Source organism: Colossoma macropomum, unplaced genomic scaffold (assembly GCF_904425465.1).
Source record: "Colossoma macropomum unplaced genomic scaffold, Colossoma_macropomum, whole genome shotgun sequence".
NCBI lineage: Eukaryota > Metazoa > Chordata > Actinopteri > Characiformes > Serrasalmidae > Colossoma > Colossoma macropomum.
In genome coordinates, this window is record NW_023494791.1 from 44,588,151 (window position 1) to 44,611,520 (window position 23,370).

At 42.0% G+C, this 23,370-nt stretch overlaps 1 protein-coding gene across 1 annotated transcript; it reads left to right on the plus strand.

The window, feature by feature from the left end:
* The first annotated feature begins 757 nt into the window (after positions 1-757).
* On the plus strand, positions 758-22,799 carry syt16 (synaptotagmin XVI). Its single transcript, XM_036575135.1, has 7 exons — positions 758-1,058; positions 1,110-1,263; positions 5,854-6,066; positions 11,946-12,262; positions 16,114-16,572; positions 17,208-17,391; positions 21,775-22,799. The coding sequence occupies exons 1-7, from the start codon at positions 927-929 to the stop codon at positions 22,086-22,088; spliced, it is 1,773 nt and encodes a 590-aa protein (XP_036431028.1). The 5' UTR covers positions 758-926; the 3' UTR covers positions 22,089-22,799.
* The last annotated feature ends 571 nt before the right edge of the window (positions 22,800-23,370 follow it).

Below are 23,370 nucleotides of genomic sequence, written 5' to 3' on the forward strand. Positions count from 1 at the left end.
GAAGTGCCCTGCTGTGGTATTTCTAGCTTGCGCACCTCCTTTAGTAAACAGCGGTCAGTCAGTCAGTCAGTCTGTGCATTAGAGAGCTTCTGGGCTACATCTGTCACTCTCTCTGGAATACGGCCTTGTGAGGACACAGGAGCATCTTCTCCCCAACACCATCGTCCAGAATCTGTGGATGGATGTGATTGTAGGCAAGAATGGAGCATGTGGTCTTTTTATATGAATTATTTCTCAAGAAGTGGAGAAATTATGTGGAAAAAGTGCAGATTGTAAGCTTTCAGTCTGTACCACATTTGTGTTTGTAAGTAGAGGAGGAGATATTTTATTATGATTTGAATTTGACGAAACAGTGTACACTCTTCTTGTGTTTTTGGCACGTTTTTGTCATTTTTTGGTGGAAAAAGACTCAATCCTGTTATTACAGAGTTGAAATTGAATGTAAATGCTGTCAACTGTGTACATATTCACTTATTTACATTCAAAGAATTATGTGACGTCTATTGAACTCAGAGCAAAATGACAGAATAACTGTTGACTAAATAGCTAAATAGTTGCTAGCGCAGGTGTGTGAGACGAGTATTGCTCCAGGGTCGAAGTTAGCTAGCATTAACTAGCTAAAGTTAGTTTTAACCCATATGCCTGGTATCAAATGTTTAGCTGGATGTTACAAATAGCATAACAGAAATGTAGAAACACATACATCTAACTTCCCTTTTGAAATCTCAAAAAGAAGCTTAGTCTACTGGCTCCACCCTTTCCCGCTACATTTAGCTACATGCAACTGTTAAGTGCACCGTCTTTTTTCCGGGAGGTATTAATTGGACACTACATTCCACTGTGTTTCCACTTGCACTGAAAGTGGCTAAGACATTTACTCAGTTGATGCAGCAACCCAGTTCTTTGGTTATCCAGTATCAGCCAAGATGGCAGACTCCTCTCCATCAGGAGCTACTGCGATTTCTGCCTGGTTCTCTCAACTCTCAGATGCAATAAAAGACTCTTTTCTAAGCCTTGGCCCCAAACCGACCTCCAGCCAAGGGCCGGATAGTGGGGAGGTCACAGCAGAAAGCGGATCGCACCTGGATGCATCCTCCATGGAGCCTGAGGAGAGGCTTCAGGCCCTCCACACCCAGCTGGCCTTGCGAGGCCTGGACATTGGGTCTGAGGCTGGCCGTTTGGAGCGTCTGACGCCCATCAGTGAGGAGGCAGAAGAGCTGGAAAGTAAGAGAGGTGATTCAAGTTCACACCGCTGCAGCACTGGTGAGAACTCGGTCAGCGGCTTGTTAGGCCTTAAAGCAGCAGTTTTGGCAGAAAATCTCATTTGCACATTTTTCCTGTTATCCTAAATGCGGCTGATCATGTTTGGTGTCTGAATGTTGCTTCTTTAGTTTAGATCTACAAGGCTAATGTGAAGTAAGAGTGCAGTGTTCCGTACAGCACTTCGGCACTTCTCGTGTTTCAGTAGGTATTGCGGAAATACCCGAAGACATATAGGATGTAATCATTGGTTGGACTCTGCAAAATCTGCCTAGCAACCAAAATGCATTTTGAAAAAAAACATCATCTCTGTCATCAGTTTGTGCCGTCAGTATTCCGTACCCCAGCTTCCATAGAAGGAGCGGTTTTCCGTACGGTGGTTTCCTGCATTTTATTTTAAGTTTCATGAAATTTAATGGATAAAAATTGCCATTAACTGATTATACATTAAAAAAAATTAATTATTATAAACAATATGTTTAATGAATGAGGCGACCATGGAAAAAAGCCTAGTAAAGTAAGTCAGTGGTGTGAGGCCATGGAGCTGCAAGGACTCTACGAAGGTCACTTTGCTGATGGTGTAAACTTAGATTAACAACTCAGTATTAAACATACTGTGTTTCATAGTAATAATCTGTTGTTTAATATTCGCTGCAGTGTCAATTACGATGTTAAAACATGCTACAATCCGTATCACTGGCCGTGAAAGCTTTCCCTCCCTATTCACATTAGCATCCCTCTTTTTCCCCACCTGCCATTTTCGTGTCGTGCTGGGACGTGTAGTCACTATTTACACAGATTTCATATCCAAACTCAGCTTAGATGGTCTTGCCAACTGTTTATATGCCAATGTCTCAGATGTATCGTGGATAAATAACAAGAAAGTTGTTTCATAACACAAATAGGAAAAGTTGCAAGTGTACGGAAAACTGTGCTCTTATGTGAGCTAACAAGTAATGGGGGCTAATATTCAACAATTAGCATTGTGCAAATACCTCTCTTCAAAGGGTATTTGTGTGGTTAATCAACTTGCTTATAAGGTTTCTGAGACTGTATCGCGTTTATTAAAAAAAAACACAAAATTTGGACAGTTTTCAGGCTTTAATAGCTCTGCTACATACTTTTGTCTATGTTTAATAACAGTGTGTCATACAGTGTCAGAAACCATATAGGCTAGTCTGTTAGAGATACTGAGCTACTCCGCTCGGTTTGAGTGTGATGGTTTAGAGATTTAATGCTAACGATGCTAATTTGTGGGCTATAAGCTTCCATTACCTGTTAGCTACATTAGCTACATTAGCCTTGTAGCTCCATTGCAAAACTAAAGAAGCAAACATGGCTGATTACTGCATTTGGGTAAGGAGGGAATTTGTGTACGTATGATTCTGTTCTGAACTATCACTTTAAATCCCTCTTCCTGTGGGTTGCACTTTCCTTTCTGTCTAAAGCTGAATGTTTCCGCTGTGTGCTCTTGTTTTTGAGGCAGCTAAAGCTCGTGCGCTTCTTCGGCTGAGAGCTGGAATGGTTTTATGGTTGGGAGATCAGTGTCAACTGTTCTGGCCTATTTTCTCGTTTTGGGGATTTAAGATTTAATGAGTGGTTGTGTATGTTTGAAATATCATTCGGGCCAATGCACACCCGTCACACATACACGCACCGGTTTGCTGATAACATTTACATTGTGTCATTTGGGAGGCGCTCTTATTCAGAGCGACTTAAAAAAAATGTGCAAACAGCCAATGGCAAACAGAATCTGAAAGGACTTATAACCAAGAAGACAGGACTAATAAGCTCTGTTGGATTAGTTTTAACTGTGGAGGTTCTGTTATATACATGGCTACTAATCCAGTATGAATTAATGTTGTGTGTATATTAGACAGCCTCACAGTAATAGCTGTGCACTGAATTTAATCCAGTATGAATCTGCAGTGTGTAGTTTTACAGTCTGACAGTAATAATTGTGGAGCGATTTTAATCCAGTATGAATCTGCAGTGTAAATGGTTCTCTGTAACTGACTGAACCTGGAGTCTTATGATGTCAAGTCAGTGCTTGAGTATTGGCTAACAGGAGAGTTAGCTTACTAGTAGCATAAGTGTAGTTTATTACTTAACAACCTAATAACTCAAACAACAAGCACATTTGAGGGGGAAATGTATGCAGGATAAAACATGTCAGTTTTAGTCAGTTAACTACAGGGTGTGACAGCGGAGACTTTCAAAAACACCAATCACTGTTTCCATAGAGGAAAATGGTTCAGTGTTCATGCTAATGGCAAACTGTAAGATGACAGCACCTCAGCGGTCTGTAGTACAATATAGCAACACCTTAGCCTCATGCTAACATTCTGCTAACATGGTCCCTGTTGTGCAGTCAGGATTTGTACGTACGTGTGTGTTTGTGTGTACGTGTGTGTGTGTGTGTGTGTGTGTGTGTTTACTTTGCTGTGGGTCTGGTTATAATGAGTAAACTGATATGCAGAGAGAACACCCACCCTCACAAAACAAACAGCCGGCTCAATACTCACAGAGCAAACACACACACTGTCCCCTACAACACACACACACACACACACACACACACACACACACACACACACACACATAATCTCATGTATCTCAGGGAACATCCCTTGTTTGAATGCGTGCACACTTGCACACCCTCACGTCACTCTGTTTGACTCACTTTTTGACGTATGTGTCTGTGTCCATGTGTGTTTGTGTGAATTTGTGTGAGTATATGTGTGTGTGTGTGTGTGTGTGTGCATGAGTTTGAATGATGTGTGTAACTATATGTGTCAGTGTCTGAGCGTGTCCTGGTAAAGCACTTATAATGAGGGCATTGCTGTTCTTTTTTCCCACTGTAACAGAATAATTCTGTGAAATGTCAAATTTACAAAAACTCCACTGACCCCAGATATACTCGATCAGCCAGGATGTGTTTGGTGTCCACATTTTGCTTCTTCTGGAGCTAACAGTGCTAATTCAAGAGCTAGAATGAAATAGTCACTCAAAACTTTTCTGTTAATACATCACCATCCATCGTCAGTAGGGTTTCACAGACGTGTCAGTGTGGTTTATGGTGACTTACTGTAAAATATAACAATTTCACCGTGTAGCTGAACACTAAGGACCTCACGATTCGATTCGACTATGATTCCGAGGGCTGCGATGCGATTATAAAACGATTATCGATGCATCTTGATTTCAGCTTCTCTTTCTAATTTTCCCGTTCCACCTTAAATGGTGCCGCATTTACATTCTGCCGCCTCAGGCAGAATTTAAGGTGGAACAGGAGAAGTGACTTCAGCTTGAAAATGGGTTATTTTATATGTTCTTCACAGAAAATAAGCAAAGGCCAAGAATCTGAGGCTGAAATAATAATAATATCGTTATATAATATCTTTTGGTAAACATTGAAAATGTGTCCCACAGACCCCAACACCACACAAGGGTTAAATCCCATTAGGAAATCCTCAAGTGGGTCTGTAAATCACCCACCCAAATCAGTCCCAGAACAGCTGTTAGACCATTACATCTTTTGCACTGTGATATCAACCCAGGAATCACTAATAGACTTGTTTAAGTGGTTTCTGACACTGCATCATATACAGTTATGTATAAAGTCGGATAAAAGTACAGACAAAATTCAGGAATCATGATAGCTGCTGTTACTGTTTGGACGCCAAACATGTCTCTATATTTGAAGGTAAATTTGTAGAAATTGGACTTTTGACCAAACCGTTTCTCTAATTCTAATGGAAACATGAAAATAATGACACCCTAAACATGCTACAGGGCAGATTAGTGTCTCAGATGTGCTACACAGCGCTATGTAGACTTGCATTTCAGATGTGGTTTTGGTGAAATTAGATGTTTGCTTTTAGATTGTGAATAATTTTGTGAACAAACCATGTTATGTGGCCGGTTTGGAGTGCATGGCTTGGCCCCACTTGTTAAAAGCCACTTGAGGAAGCTGGTTAAAAGAAAATGAAGGTGGCACTTTCACCAATCAGTCAACAGGCTGCTCAGCCACTGAGCGCAGGGCAGGGTTGCCGCGGCAACCGAACATTTGTGCGGTAAAAAGAGAAGGACGCGGGCGAAAAACACTTGAGTGTGAGGAACGAGTAACCATGGCGACCACTGCTGCTCAATGCAGAGCTGCTTTGATTTGTTTGTTTTTGTGTGTGTATGTAGGCAATGAAATGGAAAAAGTAATGCACTTAATTTACTTGAATTTACTTCACATGTGTACATTATTTCAAATATTTTATATCGAGGCAGTTGTGGTGAAAAGTAAGTAAACTGAAAGGCAAGACTGAATTGATATATTTTGTTCTTGTGGAAATGATGGACACATTTGAATCAAGTATAAATGTAACGCATTTGTTTTTCAGTGTAATTACAATATTTTTACGTTTTATTTTTCTGGATTTCTCTCTTTTTTCTCACTCTCCTTTCTTCCTCTCCTCTACCTGTTCTCCTTTCTCTTTTATTACCCCCATCAGCCTGTTACCTCATTTCCTCATAGACGTTCAGTGACCTCAGATCCCTCAATTTGACCTCTGCCCGGACCTTTCCCCTGTGTTTGTGTAGTAAACAGTTACGGAGATGATGGTGAGGTGACCAGCTCCTCGGACAGTGAGGACGAGATCGTGAAGCGCTTCGAAATCTCCGTCTCTCGATCACAGAGCTTCCGCTCTGGAGTCGCGGAGGCTGAGGCCCAAAGCACACCTGGGCGACACCACAAATTCAAACGACTCCTGCCAGACCAGGAAGAGGGCAGCACCGAGCCTTCAGACTTCGAAGGTATATGCACACTCACACACATGCAATGTTGAGATGTGGGTTCATATTATGGTATTATGTAAGAAAAAATTTGGGGCCCTGTGCAAAACGTGAATAAAAACAGAATGCAATGATGTGCAAATCATTAAACCCCATATTTAACTGAAAATAGTACAAAGACAACATATGAAATGTTGAAACTGAGAAATTAAATTGTTTTTTGAAAAATATATGCCTGTTTTGAATTTAATGCCAGCAACACATTTCAAAAAAGTTGGGACAGGGGCCTGTTTACCACTGTGTTTCATCACCTCTTCTTTTAACAACACTCTGTAAGCATTTGGGACCTGAGGAGACACTGCTGTAGTTTAGAAAGTGAAATGTTTTCCATTTTTGTTTGATACAGGATTTCAGCTGCTCAACAGTTCAGGGTCTCTTTTGTTGTATTTTTCATTTCATAATGCGCCACATGTTCTCAGTGGTGACAGATCTGGACTGCAGACAGGCCAGTTTGGCACCCGGACTTTTTTGCTTTGGAGCCATGCTGTTTTAATACATGCAGAATGTGGTTTGTCATTGTCTTGCTGAAATAATCAAGGCCTTCCCTGAATAAGACGTCATCTGGATGGCAGCATATGTTGCTAAAACATGTATATATCATTCAGCATTAATGGTGCCTTCACAGATGTGCACATCACCCATGCCATATACACTAATCCTCCCCTATACCATCATGAATACTGGCTTTTGAACTGTGCACTGATTACAAGCTGAGTGGTCTTTAGCCCGGAGGACAGTTTACATGATTTCCAAAAAGAATTTCAAATTTTGATTCGTCGGACCAGAGGACACTTTTTCACTTCACTTAAGTCCATCTTAAATGAGCTCTGGCCCAGAGAAGGTGGCGGCGTTTCTGGTTCTTGTTTATATATGGTTTCTTCTTTGAATGGTAGAGTTTTAACTTGCATTTGTAAATGCAGTGATGAACTGTGCTCACATACAGTGGTTTTCAGTAGATTTTCTGAGCCCATGCCGTGACTTCCACTGCAGAATCTTGTCTGTTTTAATGCAGTGCCGCCTGAGAGTCTGAAGATCACGGCCAGCCAATATTGATTTTCGGCGTTGTCTCTTGCATACAGAGATTCGCTGAATCTTTTAATGATATGATGTACAGTGGATGACGAAATCCCTTAGTTCTTTGCTATTTCACAAGACAAGACAATTTTGTTGGTCCTGTAGTATAGTGCTTTTTTTCTCTGATTTGTAGAGCCAGGATTTTATAAACTTCAAACACTTGTCGATATTTCCAAATGAGTGCTTCATCATCCATAAAAGCAATAAAACTTGAAGCATCCTCACTTTCTGTATCATTCTAAACTATGTTTAAAATAATAATGTACTGAAGTTTGTTGTTAGTTGCAGAGCAGCTCCTGTGCTGTACTAACTCTGATACAGCCATATTAACGTGTTGTCATTGTGATTTCATCTAAATAAACAGATACTGTTGAGTTTTTAGCCTGCAGTAAAACGGTTTAATTATTAAAGAAAAGGAGAAAAAGAGCTGGTATTCCTGTCTGATTGGGGTGTTAGTATCAATATTTTTTCAAATGCATTATTGAGAAGGAGGAAACCCACACCAGCAGGAGAACATGAATCCACATATGTTTGGAGTCATAAATTTCAAAATGGGGAGCAAAATAGTTTATTACTTAAAGTTAAGAATCCATGTTATTTAGTATGTGTTTTTGTTTTAATCAGTTAATTTTAAAAAGGTTATTAGCTAAAGATTATTACAGCAGGGGTGCCTTAGCTTCTGAATCCAAAGAGGTCTTTAGGCTTTTTTTTAGCAGCCAAATCAGCGCACATACACATCCATTTTGTTTGCACAGAATTATTCTCTTTTAGCATTTGCAACAATAGTATCACACTGCACAGCCCTGCCTGTAGCTTTGCTAAACTGCAGAAGATGAGCACAAGCTGCATTAAAACAGATGCAAACCGATGAGCCAGTTATGTGAGAGCACTTTGAAAGGGCCAGTTTTACATAAAAATGAGAAGATGGATTGTGAGCTTGTGAGAGGCAATGGATCAAAAGAGCTCTCAGAGGCCCCGAGGAGAGGGACTGTTGATTCCTCTGGCACTGAAAGGGCTTACGAAGCAGTTTACACAGTGCTAATCTGTGGTCAGACTGAACTTTATAAATTTAGATGAAATAACGTCCCACAGCAGAAAAAAGTATACCGTATTTCTATCATCTTGTAATCTGATCACCAAACTCAGCCCACAACCAAACCAAAAAATGCTGAAGGACCTCTCTGAGAACCCGTCAGATTGCACAGATGTGGTCCACAGCAGAAAAGAGGACGCCTTAGGCCTCTATGAATCCATGAAAGATGTTTGCCAGATATCCTCCAGGTGCAGGATGGATAAAACTTCTGGAACGATGATCCAAAGCTAATGTTGGCACAAACCAGAAACTTTGAATAGGCCATACTGCAAGTGAGGCATGGCACTGAGAGTATCATGACTGGTGGTTACTTTGCTGCCTCTGCACCTGATTGCTGTCATTCAATCAGTCAGGAGCACTACAGTGTACCAGAGGGAGCTGTACAATCTAAAGTCATTGAAATACAGCTACAGCAGATTATAGCTTTCATTCTGTATGTGATTGAAGGACAAATGGGTACAGTAATTGCATGAATGCCACTGATGAAATGGACTGGCATTAGCTTTTGTGTGGGGATCTATAGCAATATCACAGTATTGAATCTTGAGTGTTTTTCAACCTTCACTCTGCTCCATCTGTACATGTGGTAAATTCAGGCAATACTTTCAACTCATTTCACTCTTCTTAGAAAACAACAGAAAGGCCGTTGACTCGACATATAACAGAACCCAATCAGCAACCTTCCCGTTTCTGTAATTGGCCGTAATCTGGAGGGGGCTCCCATTTCTCCCTCTTATATTTTAAGAATAACTCAGCTAGTCATTGTTTTCCATGAAGTACTTCAACAGCAGATCTTGGGATGTAATACATCTCGGAATTTATGGGGTTAATAAATGACAGGGACTTTATTGGCTGTGGTTGTTGACCACATGCTGGAGTATTCCTTTAAAGGGGCTTACAACTATTCTAATGTGTTTAGTATGTTTTACAGTATGTTGTATATACACTCAATAATCCGATAACTGCAGAAAATCGTATTTTGTCAGTAGTCAGATCAACACGTTTACATGCACTTGGATAATCAGATAATGGGGAAACTCCAGGTCTACATGAGTCAGGCAGTAATCAGATTTGTACTTTCTAACCGGCCAATAAACTCACAGACGAAGACGTGACGTAAACATAATGTAAAACTCCTTCGTTTCGTCAAGCATGTAATCGGTATAAGCGTCGCTCCAAAAGTGCAACGCTGCTCGCTTATTTCCAGTACAGCAGTCTGTTCTGCACATGCACAGACTGAGAAATCCGAAAGAAATCAGAGTAAGAGTTTAGATGCACTGAGAAATCTGATTACTGAGCTAAAATCCAGCCTCTCTTTATTGGATTTCATAAATGGATTTCTAAACCTTACTCTGATCTCGGAATCGGAGTGTGCTGTTTACATGACCTTTTGAATAATCAGAACTGCAGAAATCCGATTATGCTCAGATTATTGAGTGCATGTAAAGGCACTCAGTATCAGTTCAATACTCTAATTTGGATGCTCAGCATATTCAGGATTCGCTCATGTTTTAGCAATTGACCTAAGACCCTTAGAGTCTGTACCAGTTTAATTGCTCAGTTCTTTGGAGTAGAATGGCCTAATGGAGTTATTGTCCAGCAGGGAGCAAATATATATCTGTAGCCAGTGCCTCTTACTCATTTTTCAAAAGCTTTACTCGAGGTAGGATGAGTGGTCATTTTCTGAGTGGTACGTTTGCCAGTGTTGGCTGGAAATGATATACATATACATGCTCACTTTTTGGCCCTTATCTTACCCAGAGTAAAACAAATGAGTCCCCTTGAGTTATACAACAAAAGGCCACCACACCGCTGTTTATGATTAAAGTACACACACTAACATTGATGTATGGAAACCAGCTCGATTTCTCTGTGCACCGTTCAGCATTTTGCCATTACTACAGTAAGTTTAATCCAGAAGAAGCAAAATCTAATGTAGGCCAAGAACAGATTTAAGACAAACTGACAAACGCTAATTGTCTGTTGCCTGACCTAACGTTGCTAGGCTAGTCTTTTTCACCTTGCATCTTTTTGATGAGTTTAGGGGGGATTAGTTCATAAATGGTGTTGAAGGTTTTATTTCATTAAATCTATACAATGTAATATGTAAAAATGAATGTAAGCTTAATGTTTATAGGCATTTTGTGCAGTATAGCTGTGCTTTCCATTCAATCTGCTACATGCTATACAGCATGCACTGGCCTTAACATCCCTAATTCCACATACCCTGAATTTCTGCCTAAGGACCAAAGCAAGTGAAAAAAAAGCAAGTGTCACATTAATATTGAACCTAGCTAACCAAACAGTGTTGGCATATTTCATAGTTCAACAGTTAAAAACAACAATAATCTGAAAATTCATTAAATACTTTCATACTTTGTGTAAGCACTACAAATTTAGCTTATATGAACGCTGAGTGATCTGAGGAAGCATTCGCTCAGTTAGGGCACACACTGGTGACTGAATCCCAGGTTAGTTTACCACATAAGGAACAAGGAAGTCAATTTGAGACGCAGCCCGAGATTCTGAGAATTTAATTTCTCAGGATTTTCGTCACTGTTGCCATGTTCTGTTTCCATGGCGAAACACATCTTCGGTTGCCATGTCAACAGAGCACTTCCACTATGATGAAATGGAACATTTTATTCTTCCATTCATAGAAAAACACAGCCTTGGCACTGGCTCTCATTCAGCCTGTTTACTCACGGACCGCATTTATACACGTTTATGTAATGACTAAATTGTGCAGCTTTTTTAATGCGTTTGCGTTCAAGATGTTCAGGAAGTGTCACTGCAGGCCTTGGTTTTCTAGAAATATTGCATGCAATAATCCATAACGTTAGTAAAGTTGCACGTTGGCTTACTGCATGTTCTGTGACTCATATTCGCAATGTCCAGCGTATTGTATGATACTGTACAGTGCGTCGTTGTTGCTGTGATATGTTTAACCCCTTAAATTCCCAGGCTTATGACACTTCTGGGCAAACTGGCTAAGCTATTCTAGATTATAGAATTGTGTAGTAAACCTTGGGCCCATTTGGTGCCAGGCTGCTAATACAGGCATTCAATTGCACACTTACAGCTTGACCAATAGAATAGGATGCTCTGGAGCAACCGCACATGACCATAAGGTCACCATGCTCTATGCTGAGCTCATGGATTACTGCTGATCCACAAGCTCTGTTCCCAGGGTATGACTGAGTTGATCATAGCATGGCTGAAATGGATCATGATGAATGGCTAAATAAAGCACAATTATTATTATTATTATTATTAATACTTTTTTATTGAGACAGTTAAAAACACTATTATACATGTGGACCAAGAGAGCACTTGGACAGTCTGAGGACAAAAGGATAGGGCCTTTGTATGCACAGGTCAGCAGTTTGACCAATAACATCTCTGAAATTATGAACTTTGCATTTTTACTGGAATGGTGGGACATGGGGTTCAGGCCCCTGGTAGACACCTCTTATCCATAGCTATGCCTTTAAGTATTTGGTGGTGCTGCATCACTTAAGAGAATTGGGGCAATGCCGGGGGGCTTTCAACCATTCTAGCAAATGTAATTACCTTCATATTGCTGAAAACAAGAAATTCAGATCTTTTAAATAGATATTTTTTTGTACTGTACTTTATGTGTCTGTTATCTACGATCCATGCCTTTCCACAGACGCTGACCAGGTGAGCAGGCAGAGCTTCCAGGACCCTCTGTCCTGCCAAAGTCGTGAAGGGTCCCAGCGGAGGGATCCCCTGTCCCGGACCCTCCTCCAGCGGGAACTGACCCCCAGTGACCCTCTGACTGATCCTCTGTCCGTGAGAGGTGACGTGGTGTCCATGTGCTCACAGGACACAGGGAACGGGTCCGAGGCCCTTCACAGAGAGGAGAGGCGCCAGACTCCGCTGCCCAGTCTGGAGATGGACATGGCCATGGATAACCAGGGTTACGACAATGAGGCCACAGACAGCTCCTCCACTTGGAGCCCTGAGGTACTGAAGTGAATATGCGAATGTGTTTGTGCAGTCATACATTATGTGTCCAAAGCTGCTGACACTCCTTTCTTATTAATGGATTTAAGGTAGATTCATTGCTGACATTGGTGTCCAATTGTGGACACACAGCGTCACAATTTCCCTAGAAAGAGCACTGGCAGACGAATAGCGAGCTATTAAGTAGCCACGCACAAAGATCACATCCAATATCAGTGTCCACAAAAGAGGTGTAAAGCCATGACTTTGGACTTTGAAGCAGTGAATCCTTTGGAGTGATAATGCAAACATTGAACACCTCTGGGACGAGTAGGAGTGCTGAAGCTCCAGTAAACATCACGGGATGAGTTGAAGTGTTGAAGCACTATTGAACACCACTGGGATCATTGGAGTGATAAAGCCCTATGGACACCACTGGGATCAGTTGAAATGATGAAGCTCTAATGAACAACACTGGGATGAGTTGGAGTGATGAAGCCCTGTTGAACACCACTGGGATCAGTGGAGTGATAAAGCACTGTTGAACACAACTGGGATCATTGAAGTGTTGAAGCACTATTGAACACCACTGGGATCATTGAAGTGTTGAAGCACTATTTACCACCACTGGAATCAGTTGGAGTAATGAAGCCCTATTGAACACCACTGGGATCAGCTGGAGTGATGAAGCACTATTAAACACAACTGGGATCAGATGGAGTGATGAAGCACTACTGAACCCCACTGGGATCAGCTGGAGTGATGAAACACTATCGAACATCACTGGGATGAGTTGGAGTAATGAAGCACTATTGAACACAGCTGGGATCAGCTGGAGTGATGAAACACTATCGAACACCACTGGGATGAGTTGGAGTGATGAAGCACTTTTGGAGCACCACTGGGATGAGTTGGAGCAATGAAGCACTACTGAACACCACTGGGATCAGTTGGAGTCATTCAGCACTATTGAACACAGCTGGGATCAGCTGGAGTGATGAAGCACTACTGAACACCACTGGGATCAGCTGGAGTAATGAAGCACTACTGAACACCACTGGGATCAGCTGGAGTGATGAAGCACTATCGAACACCACTGGGATGAGTTGGAGTGATGAAGCACTATTGAACACCACTGGGATCAGTTGGAGTGATGAAGCACTACTGAACACCACTGGGATCAGCTGGAGTGATGAAGCACTACTGAACACCACTGGGATCAGCTGGAGTGATGACACACTACTGAACACCACTGGGATCTGCTGGAGTGATGAAGCACTACTGAACACCACTGGATCAGCTGGAGTGATGAAGCACTACTGAACACCACTGGGATCAGTTGGAGTGATGACAGCACTACTGAACACCACTGGGATCAGCTGGAGTAATGAAGCACTACTGAACACCACTGGAATCAGCTGGAGTAATGAAGCACTGCTGAACACCGCTGGGATCAGCTGGAGTAATGAAGCACTACTGAACACCACTGGGATCAGCTGGAGTGATGAAGCACTTTTGGAACACCACTGGGATCAGTTGGAGTGATGAAGCTCTGTTGAACACCACTGGGATCAGCTGGAGTGATGAAGCACTACTGAACACCACTGGGATCAGCTGGAGTGATGAAGCTCTGTTGAACACCACTGGGATCAGCTGGAGTGATGACGCACTACTGAACACCACTGGGATCAGCTGGAGTGATGAAGCTCTGTTGAACACCACTGGGATCAGCTGGAGTGATGACACACTACTGAACACCACTGGGATCTGCTGGAGTGGTGACGCACTACTGAACACCACTGGGATCAGCTGGAGTAATGAAGCACTACTGAACACCACTGGGATCAGCTGGAGTGATGACGCACTACTGAACACCACTGGATCAGCTGGAGTAATGAAGCTCTACTGAACACCACTGGGATCAGTTGGAGTAATGAAGCTTCATTGAATACCTTTGGGATGAGTGCTGTTTGTGATCAGTGCTGACCTCACTAATGCTGGCTTAATTCAATCATATTCTCACAGCAATGTTCCATCATCTAGAGTAAAGCCTTTTCAGAAGAGTAGAAGCTGTTACTGCACCAAATTCCCTATTAATAATATATTGAATTCAGAAGAAATGTTGAAAGAACAGGCATCCGGACATGCAGGGTTTCCTGAGCAGAGTTTAGAAGAAGAATTAAACTGCTTCTTCTAAAGTTCTGTATAATTAAATGGTTGAGACATAAACAAAAGTCGTTCAGAGCGGTTTGATCTGAATTGAGCTGTTTTAGAGAAAGAGTCAGAATGGTTCACTAGACGTCTGAAGAGTTTAATGCCTCTAAAAGCTCCTCACAAAACAATAACACAGGAAATGAGTACAAACTCATCGCCTGATGCCTGATGCGTTGTTTTACAGTAGTTCTGCTAAAAGCTTTTGGCCTAAGGCAAATTTTGAACAGTCCATTCATGTTGGAGGACGTTGTAAGGCAACATAGTACAAAAGAAAACTATGTCTACTTTACCATCAGCATTACAATATTTTGGTTTGGTGTATTTGTGTTCCTGTATTTGTGACCCCTGGTTCCTATCAGCAGCACTGAAAAAGAAATTCTGGTTGGTAAGTTTCTCTACAGTGAACAATTTCACATCAAACCACTCTGAATGTTTACATCTCAATGATTGAATTCTATATAATCATGGACTATACTTTTTCTCTATGGAAAATCTCCATATAAAATACTGTGTAGTCCAAGACTAGGCTTACAGAACCTTTATATTTCACTTTCACTTCTAACCTAACTGCTCTGCCTGATCGCCGCTGGTCTGGGTAAAAAATAGTTACACCAATCAGGCATAACATTATGACCACCTCCTTGTTTCTACACTCATTGTCCATTTTATCAGCTCCACTTACTATATAGGTGCACTTTGTAGTTCTACAGTTACAGACTGTAGTCCATCTGTTTCTCTGCATACTTTGTTAGCCCCCTTTTACCCTGTTCTTCAGTGGTCAGGACCCCCATGGACCCTCACAGAGCAGGTACTGTTTGGGGTGCATCATTCTCAGCACTGCAGTAACACTGACGTGGTGGTGGTGTGTTAGTGTGTGTTGCGCTGGTCTGAGTGGATCAGACACAGCAGTGCTGGAGTTTTTAAACACTGTGTCCACTCACTGTCCACTCTATTACCTTGTCAGTCCACCTTGTAGATGTAAAGTCAGAGACAGCAGCACATGTGCGTCAGCATAATTTGTGTTGGTCATCCGCTAGTCCTTCATCAGTGGTCACAGGACGCTGCCCACAGGACGCTGTTGGCTGGATATTTTTGGTTGGTGGACTATTCTAAGTCCAGCAGTGACACTGAGGTGTTTAAAAACTCTGATCCACTCAGACCAGTGCAACACACACTAACACAGCAGCACCACATCAGTGTTACTGCAGTGCTGAGAATGATCCACCACCCAAATAGTACCTGCTCTGTCAGGGTCCATGGGGGTCCTGACCACTAAAGAACAGGGTAAAAGGGGGCTAACAAAGTATCAGAGAAACAGATGGACTACAGTCTGTAACTGTAGAACTACAAAGTGCACCTATATAGTAAGTGGAGCTGATAAAATGGTCAATGAGCATAGAAACAAGGAGGTGGTCATAATGTTCTGCCTGATCAGTGTATACGGTTTAACAGTTACATTAATATTAATGAATTGCCATGTATCCAGTGTCCTGGCTGAGAAATGTGTGTATTATAGCAGAGGCCAGGATGGAGAGGTGTGACAGAGTAGGAAGGTGATGATTGCATGTTTCAGTTTGTGTTTATTTGTTTGTAAGAAAATAGATATTTCAACCATCAATGTGCACCAAACTAAAAGAGCACGTTTGTTTGAAAACCAGCAGGAGCGTTCAGGCAGCAGAAGTTCTCTGTCCCGTCCTGCCACTGCCTCGCCCCGCCTCCCCATCTCCAAATGCGGCGACCTCATCGTCGTCCTTGACTACCGCCCCGATACCTTCAAGCTCCTGGTTACCGTGGTAATGGCCCAGGGCATTCCCGACAAGGCCCGGAGTGGCATGGACTCCTGGCAGGTGCACGTGGCCCTGTTGCCTGGAAAACGTCAACGCTACAAGACGGCAGTGCAACGAGGGTCAGCGCCCCGATTTGGGGAAACGTTCCGGTTCTCACGGCTGGAGCCGTCCGAGCTCAGGTCGTCTGCACTGCGCTTCCGTCTGTACGCGCTAGGCAAGATGAACAGAGACAGAATGATGGGGGAGACCATCTACAGGCTCAGCAAACTCAGCACTGACACAGGACAGATGGAGGCCACACTAGTGCTTGAACCTCGCAGCAACCTGAGGGTAGGTGTCCACTTTATTGGAAACACCAAAAGGTGATAATAAATGTCAATAATGAAATAGTGGTATTTGTACTCGTACTCTGTCCCCTTCATGAGCTCCACTTATCTGTTGTCCACAGTTAATCAGCCCCCATCTGCCCTGTTCCTCATTGGTCAGTTTCTGACCACAGCACCGCTGTTGACCAGATGTTAGGTTCTTTAAGCATTGCCTGCTGCAGGGACAACTACAGCAACCAGAAATTGGTCTACTTTTATGTCGTAGTTGCAGAAATCAAAGCCTCTAAGCAACTCGGCAGTAAAGCAGCTTCACTGTTTAACAACATGCTTGTAAAACTAACAGAAAAGTCAAGAGAATATGAAAGTTGGCTGAAAGCACAGTGTTGTTGCTGATTTTTACACGTCAGTGCCACTGCTAGGTTGAGAGTAGGTTGAGAGTGGCTCTGTGGTCAGAACACGACCATTGATGAAGGGTTAGAGGACGGCTAACAAAAACTGCATCTCAGATGGGCTACAGTCTCTAACTGTACACCAGCAAAGTGGAGCTACAATGAAAGACTTTCTAATAAAGTGGTCAGTGAGTGGAACTATGTCATGGTCTGTCTCTCACTCTCTCTCTCTCTCTCTCTCTCTTTCTAGGCTATAGACTCTCAGGTGTCTCTGAGTGCTCAGAGTGATAGTGCTTCCTCCAGTCAGTCTCTGTCTCATGGTGGAGTTCCTGAGCTGTTGCTGGGTTTGGCCTACAACGCCACTACTGGCCGCCTTTCTGTCGAGGTCATTAAAGGGAGCCACTTCCGCAACCTGGCACTCAACCGGCCCCCAGGTAACACTCATAACACTACCACTACTATTATTGCTACTAGGGGGCAGTGATGGGCTGGAGGTTAGGGAACCAGTCATGTGATCGGAAGGTCACCGGTTTGATCCCCTGAGCCGACAGTACATGATTGAAGCGCGCTTGAGCAAGGCACCTAACCCCCAACATGGTCACTGACTATGAGCCCCACATGTGAGTCCACATGCATGCTATCGTTCCAAAATTTGGAATGTTTTCAATAATATAAAACCAATTTTCTTGCAGATGATGTGCAAAATGATTTGAGTATAACACTATGTCTTCAAATTCTCAGATTTCTAATCATTTGTAGGAAGCTGTTTAAAAAATTAATCCAGATTAGGGCTGAGCGATACGGTTAACAATTAATACCTTGATTTTTTTCCTTTTGGCGATAAACGATATGTATCTAAATATTCATGCTTTCTTTCTGAAATGTCTTTATTGAGTGACTTTTTCATTCACAAAACCTGTGATTTGAACTAAACAGCCTTTTTGAAGGCAGTGAGAGCAAACAGATTATTGCCAACAGATTCAAAGTGTTTACTGCAGTAACAACTAAATACAGATAAATTGATCTATTTAAAAATAAAGTTCTGTATTTCACTGGATGAACTCAAAGACAAAGATGAGTACTAAAGTAGGTACATGATCCTCTCCCCATTGGTCTCTCAGTACATCTACTTTTATCAAGAGCAGCAGTTAGTAGTTTTGTACTTTCGCCTGAACGTGGTGTTAAACATCGACGTCCTGTGCAGAGCAGTGGTGTTATCCACCGAGCTGTCCACCTGCTATACATGTTACGTTAACACTTGATGTCTATATTTTGCTGAAGATTTTTAAGACACTGATACTCTTGAGACAAGATGGGTCAAAGCAACATGCATAACACTCGCATAACGGGGCACATAACGACATAGAAATTTATCATTCAACTGTTTGTCCCCCCAAAAATCTTGAAATATTGCATAAAACACATAAACATGTGTTGGTTTTAACAAGTTTGTCAAGGTACAGTGCATCCTAGGGTTTCAGTCACATTCATTTTTTGTTGCGGCCGCCATATTTGGGACCGAAATTCTGGCTTCGCTGCTCCGCACGAACGTAACTAGAGGTGAAAGATGGCTAAAATTCCTCTCCTTACTTTGGAAGAGAAAAAACTTTACCTCGACAAAGTTGATAAAATAGGCTGCGATCCTTATACAGTTTCCCCCGGAACTCCTGGTCCCACTTAAACTGGCGGAAAAGCTACCAAATTCATGTTTTCCTGACATTTATATTTATCTCCTCCTATTCTGGAGAGTCTCTCACAGCATTTAAAAGCACAGAAGCCCACCGGCTCTTCATGTCAGGGTGGGTAAAGGATCCCATGGTGTTGCATAAAGAGGAGGAAAAGCTCTGTCATCATAGGAGGGTAACGACATCAGCTAATTAATCCAGATGTGAACAATGCTGGCCTTTAGATAACTTTAGCTGATGTTAACAGCTGAGAGATAAACAGTCGCCCCCCTAACGGAGCTGCAGACAGCCGGTATAACTTTACTCTCTGTTTCTGGAGATTTAAATGACGTTTTAACGGAGAAACATAAATGTTAAATATCATACTGAATGTCGTGGGTCAGAAAATGACGTCGTGTTTCGACAGACATGATTTTGTAAGTTTGCTGGTGCAGTTAGTTCAGAGTTCAGCTCCTGTCCTGAAACCCCTGCACTGCATAACTGTGGTTTCCCTGGTTAAAATACCTGATATTATTAGCTAATTAATCCCTTCTTGAGCTGAACGAGGTGTGAACAGCAGAGAAACACTAAACTATACAGTGCAGCGGCTCCAAGCCTGGAGGCAAAACACTGAATTAAAGGTCTGTGTGTCTCTCATCGTTTCAGCTTCTGTCATGTCTCGCAGGTGAATCATTCACAAAGCACAGCTAATTAAAGGCATCGCTCAGCGCAGTCACTCCCTGATTTGGTCCTCAAAATGGCGATGACTATACATGGTGATAGCACACGAAACGCGAGAATAGGTCATTAATGAATAAAGTATCACATCTCACACTGGTCACACCTGAGACAGCACATAACGGGACGTGTAATCGATCACAGAGTCTGAGAGCTTTTTTCTCTTTGTGCTTATATTGAGAATCAATGAGTTACCACCGAGGAAATGAATGTACACACACACCCACACACTCATCAATACAAATATAAGAGTGTGAATTGATAGAAGAGAGAAGAGGCCACACACTCTGTCACTGAGGGAGCTGTATGAGAAACACATTAGACGGTAGACTGTAGTAGTTTTTGTGTCAGTACTACTTGGTAATTATCAGGGTTTTTGCTTGCGCTCTGATGCTGGTCGTGGCTTCAGGAGGAGACAAACATTCAGCTGAGGTACAGCAAGCGGGAAACAAAATAAACCTTAATTACAGACATTGCTTCCCCTGCCTCACAATACTCTGAGCTCTTATCATATTCATACTAACAGACCATCATTGTAGGCCTAGTAATTATTGACGTTCATAGCGTTTCACTGTGATACGCTCTTAAAAGCAGTCACTGGTTTTCACTGGTAACAGTGACTGATTTCCACAGATCTATTTCTCATTGCTACTCTGTTAGGCCTCTAACAGTAGTGACTGGTTATCATTGGTTGATCTGTCCAATGATAGGCTGATTTATTGCTTCCTTTTCTTTATATTCAATATTTAAAAATTAATTGTAAGATCCTCTATTCATTTTGGAAAATGTGTTCCCCTTTTGAGTCTTGGTTCCTCTCAAGGTATCTTCCTCTTGCTCTTAGGGAGTTTTTCCTTGCCACTGCCACCTTTGGCGATGCTCTTGGGGGCTCAGACCCTGATTTCTTTCATAAAGCTGCTTTGTGGCAATACCTGTTGTAAAAAGCTCCATATAAACAAATTTTGACTTGACTTGACTAAACATTTTCCATTCGTCTGATCTCATTAGTGATTTAAAAAAAAACTAATTCTACATTTTGGAAGAATATGAGGCAGCTAGCATTAGCAGCTAGCACCTACCACTCAGTGCAGATATCCCTGGTACCATTGTATGCAGAAGTTTGTACACCTCAAGGCAAAATGCATGTTTTGTTGATTTTTGTTGTATAAATGAACACATCCTCTACGGAGAACACACTTAAAGCTACGCTATGTAAGATTTGGGGGTTTGGAGACCCCCCTTGGTGGAATTTTGTAATTGCATATAATGTGCAGAACAACATTTTATAGTGTGGGTTGTGCTTCAGAATGCCTCCCCAAGCAGATGAATCTGATGTTTGCAAGCGCGTTAAGGAAGAACTTGGGGAAGGACTGTACTCAGCCCCAGTGTGTTAATTATCTGTTAACAGGCCAGAAATTCTTTGTTGGTTAATTTCTAATAAAGCTTTTTGCATGACAGCATGTAGTGATTATCTCAAGTGTGTAAATACATACAGGGATTTTAACCATATGAGGACATTAATTGAAAAGCTTTTAGAAAGTGTACGGGCAGTAAGTGTGAGACCAGTATGAGAAGAAATACAAATCAAATCAAATCACGTTTATTGTCACATCACATTTACACAGGTGCGAAGGTGAGTGAAAATCTTAGGTTGCGTAGCCCCCTTGTAGAACTTTAATATACAAAAAAAAAAAAATTTATATAAATTTACAACTCCATTTCCAAAAAAGTTGGGACGCTTTGCATGATGTAAATAAAAATAGAATGCAATGATCTGCAAATGACGTAAACCGTATTTTTGAAGGAAAATAGTACAAAGACAACATATCAAATGTTGAAATTGAGAAATTGTATTGTATTGTTAAATATATGCCCATTTTTATTTGATGCCAGGTATACAAGTCATATATAATATATATATATATATATATATATATATATATATATATATATATTCCAGACTATACAAGTTATGGATAGAAGATGTACAAGATGTCAATCTATTTGCAGTCTAACTTCAGATCAGAGTGAGTCCGTTTGAGGCATGGATGCAGTGTGGATTGTCCATGGAGATCATCATGATGAAGATTCAGAAGTGTAGTGACAGGCCTGTAGACCTTCTGCTGATGACGGCTCAATCAATGCTTCATTATGGTTAATTAGGCGTGCTGGTGATGGACTTTAACAAATCCATGTGATGGCTGGGGCGTCAAGGAAATACAGAACCAAACTTCTGCTCTTCTAACTAGCTCAAAAGATTAAAAAAAAAAACAACTTATTGCTACTTTTTACTGCATTTATTCTAATGTCATAAAAAACAAAGTTATTGTCCAGATAAATGGTTTTAAACAGTTTGCTTAGGTGCCTAAGACTTATGCACTGTACTGTACAAGTTCTCTCTCTTCTTCTGCCTCATAGATACATACGGCAAACTGACCCTGCTGAACTCCATGGGTCAAGAGATCTCTCGCTGTAAGACATCGGTGCGGCGTGGGCAGCCCAACCCCGTCTTCAAGGAGACCTTCGTCTTCCAGGTGGCGCTCTTCCAGCTGTCCGATGTCACCCTCATGGTTGCAGTCTACAACCGCCGCAACATGAAGCGCAAGGAGATGATTGGCTGGCTGGCGCTGGGCCAGAACAGCAGTGGTGAGGAGGAGGCGCTGCACTGGCAGGACATGAAGGAGAGCAACAACCAGCAAGTCTGCCGCTGGCACACGCTCCTGGAGGCCTAGCGGAACGAGGGACAGAGCGATGGATGGATGAAGAAAGGGTTGGAAATGGTTGGACACCTGACAGAACATGTAGGCAAAGGGACGCCCGCGGAATCTGGAAGTTCCAGATGTTTCTGATGGCCTACAAAGAACTTGTGGTGGGAAGGGAAGTTTATTTAAAGCAAGGGATCGCCCAAAGATCAAATACGAGTTTTCGTCTTATCCCAGATGTAGTCGATCAGCTAAGACATGTTGAGTGTTAGAAGATTGCTTTTCCGTGGCTGTGACACTGTTTTAATCTGACGATATATTATTCTCCTTATTATTATTTCTCTACTGGATTTTTGTCCGCTAACTGGTCCCGGTGTTTTCGAGATCTAATTGGGAATGGATGATCAGGCATAATGGTGGACCTATGCGGCCAGAAAGTTTGAGCAGCCTTCTTATGTCAACATGACCGAAGGTCACTAGCAACATCCTAGCATCCATAGCAACTGCCTAGCAACAAGCAGCTACCTGGGATATCATAGCAACTACCTACAAACACCCTTAGCAACCAGCAGAAATACCATAGTGATGAGTTAGCAACACCTTAGCAACCACCTGGATACCACTAAAGATACCATAGCAACCGGTCAGCTCAGGGGTCGGCAACATGTGGCTCCGGAGATGCATGCGGCTCTTTTACTGTCCTGCTGCGGCTCTACAGCAGAATTATATTTGTAGGTAAAAATAAAATAATCCTCCTTTACAGTAAAATAAAGCTCTGCTGATCGTTCAACACAGTTTACAATAAATGGTCTTAAACGCTGGAGTTAATGTAGAACTGCTAATTCACAAACATTCAGCCCTGAAGATTGGGATGAAGACTGGTCACCATAGCAACGCAGACAACAATCTCGCCTAGCTAATAGCTAACAAAAAGGTAAAGAGAAAGATTTAAGACGAACATCGATAATTTGGAGATGAATGGACTTATTTGTGTTTATAATCACTCCAGCTGGTTTCCTGATACGTTTAATCTGCAACGAGAAACACTAAAAAGTCATGAAGCTGAAGTCGCTTCTCGTTCGAATTTTCCCGTTCCACCTTGAAAGGTGCAGCAGTTACATCCCGCCACCTCAGGCGCCAATTAAGGTGGAATGCGAAAATTTCGAGTGACAAGCTGGTTAATGAGAAGTGACTTCAGTCTCGTAAAAAATCGAACGTTAAGAGACATTTTACTGCCAGAGATGTGAGAAATGCAGCTATAGCTGAGCTAAAGCTTAAAGCAGAGCCAAGAAAGTCTGTGTTTTATTATATT

Excerpts from the sequence above, each read along its gene's own strand:
- syt16 (XM_036575135.1), top strand. The coding sequence starts at position 927 with ATGGCAGACTCCTCTCCATCAGGAGCTACTGCGATTTCTGCCTGGTTC. Across the intron at positions 6,067-11,945 it reads CGAGCCTTCAGACTTCGAAG|ACGCTGACCAGGTGAGCAGG; the intron begins GTATATGCACAC and ends GCCTTTCCACAG. Across the intron at positions 17,392-21,774 it reads GGCACTCAACCGGCCCCCAG|ATACATACGGCAAACTGACC; the intron begins GTAACACTCATA and ends TCTGCCTCATAG.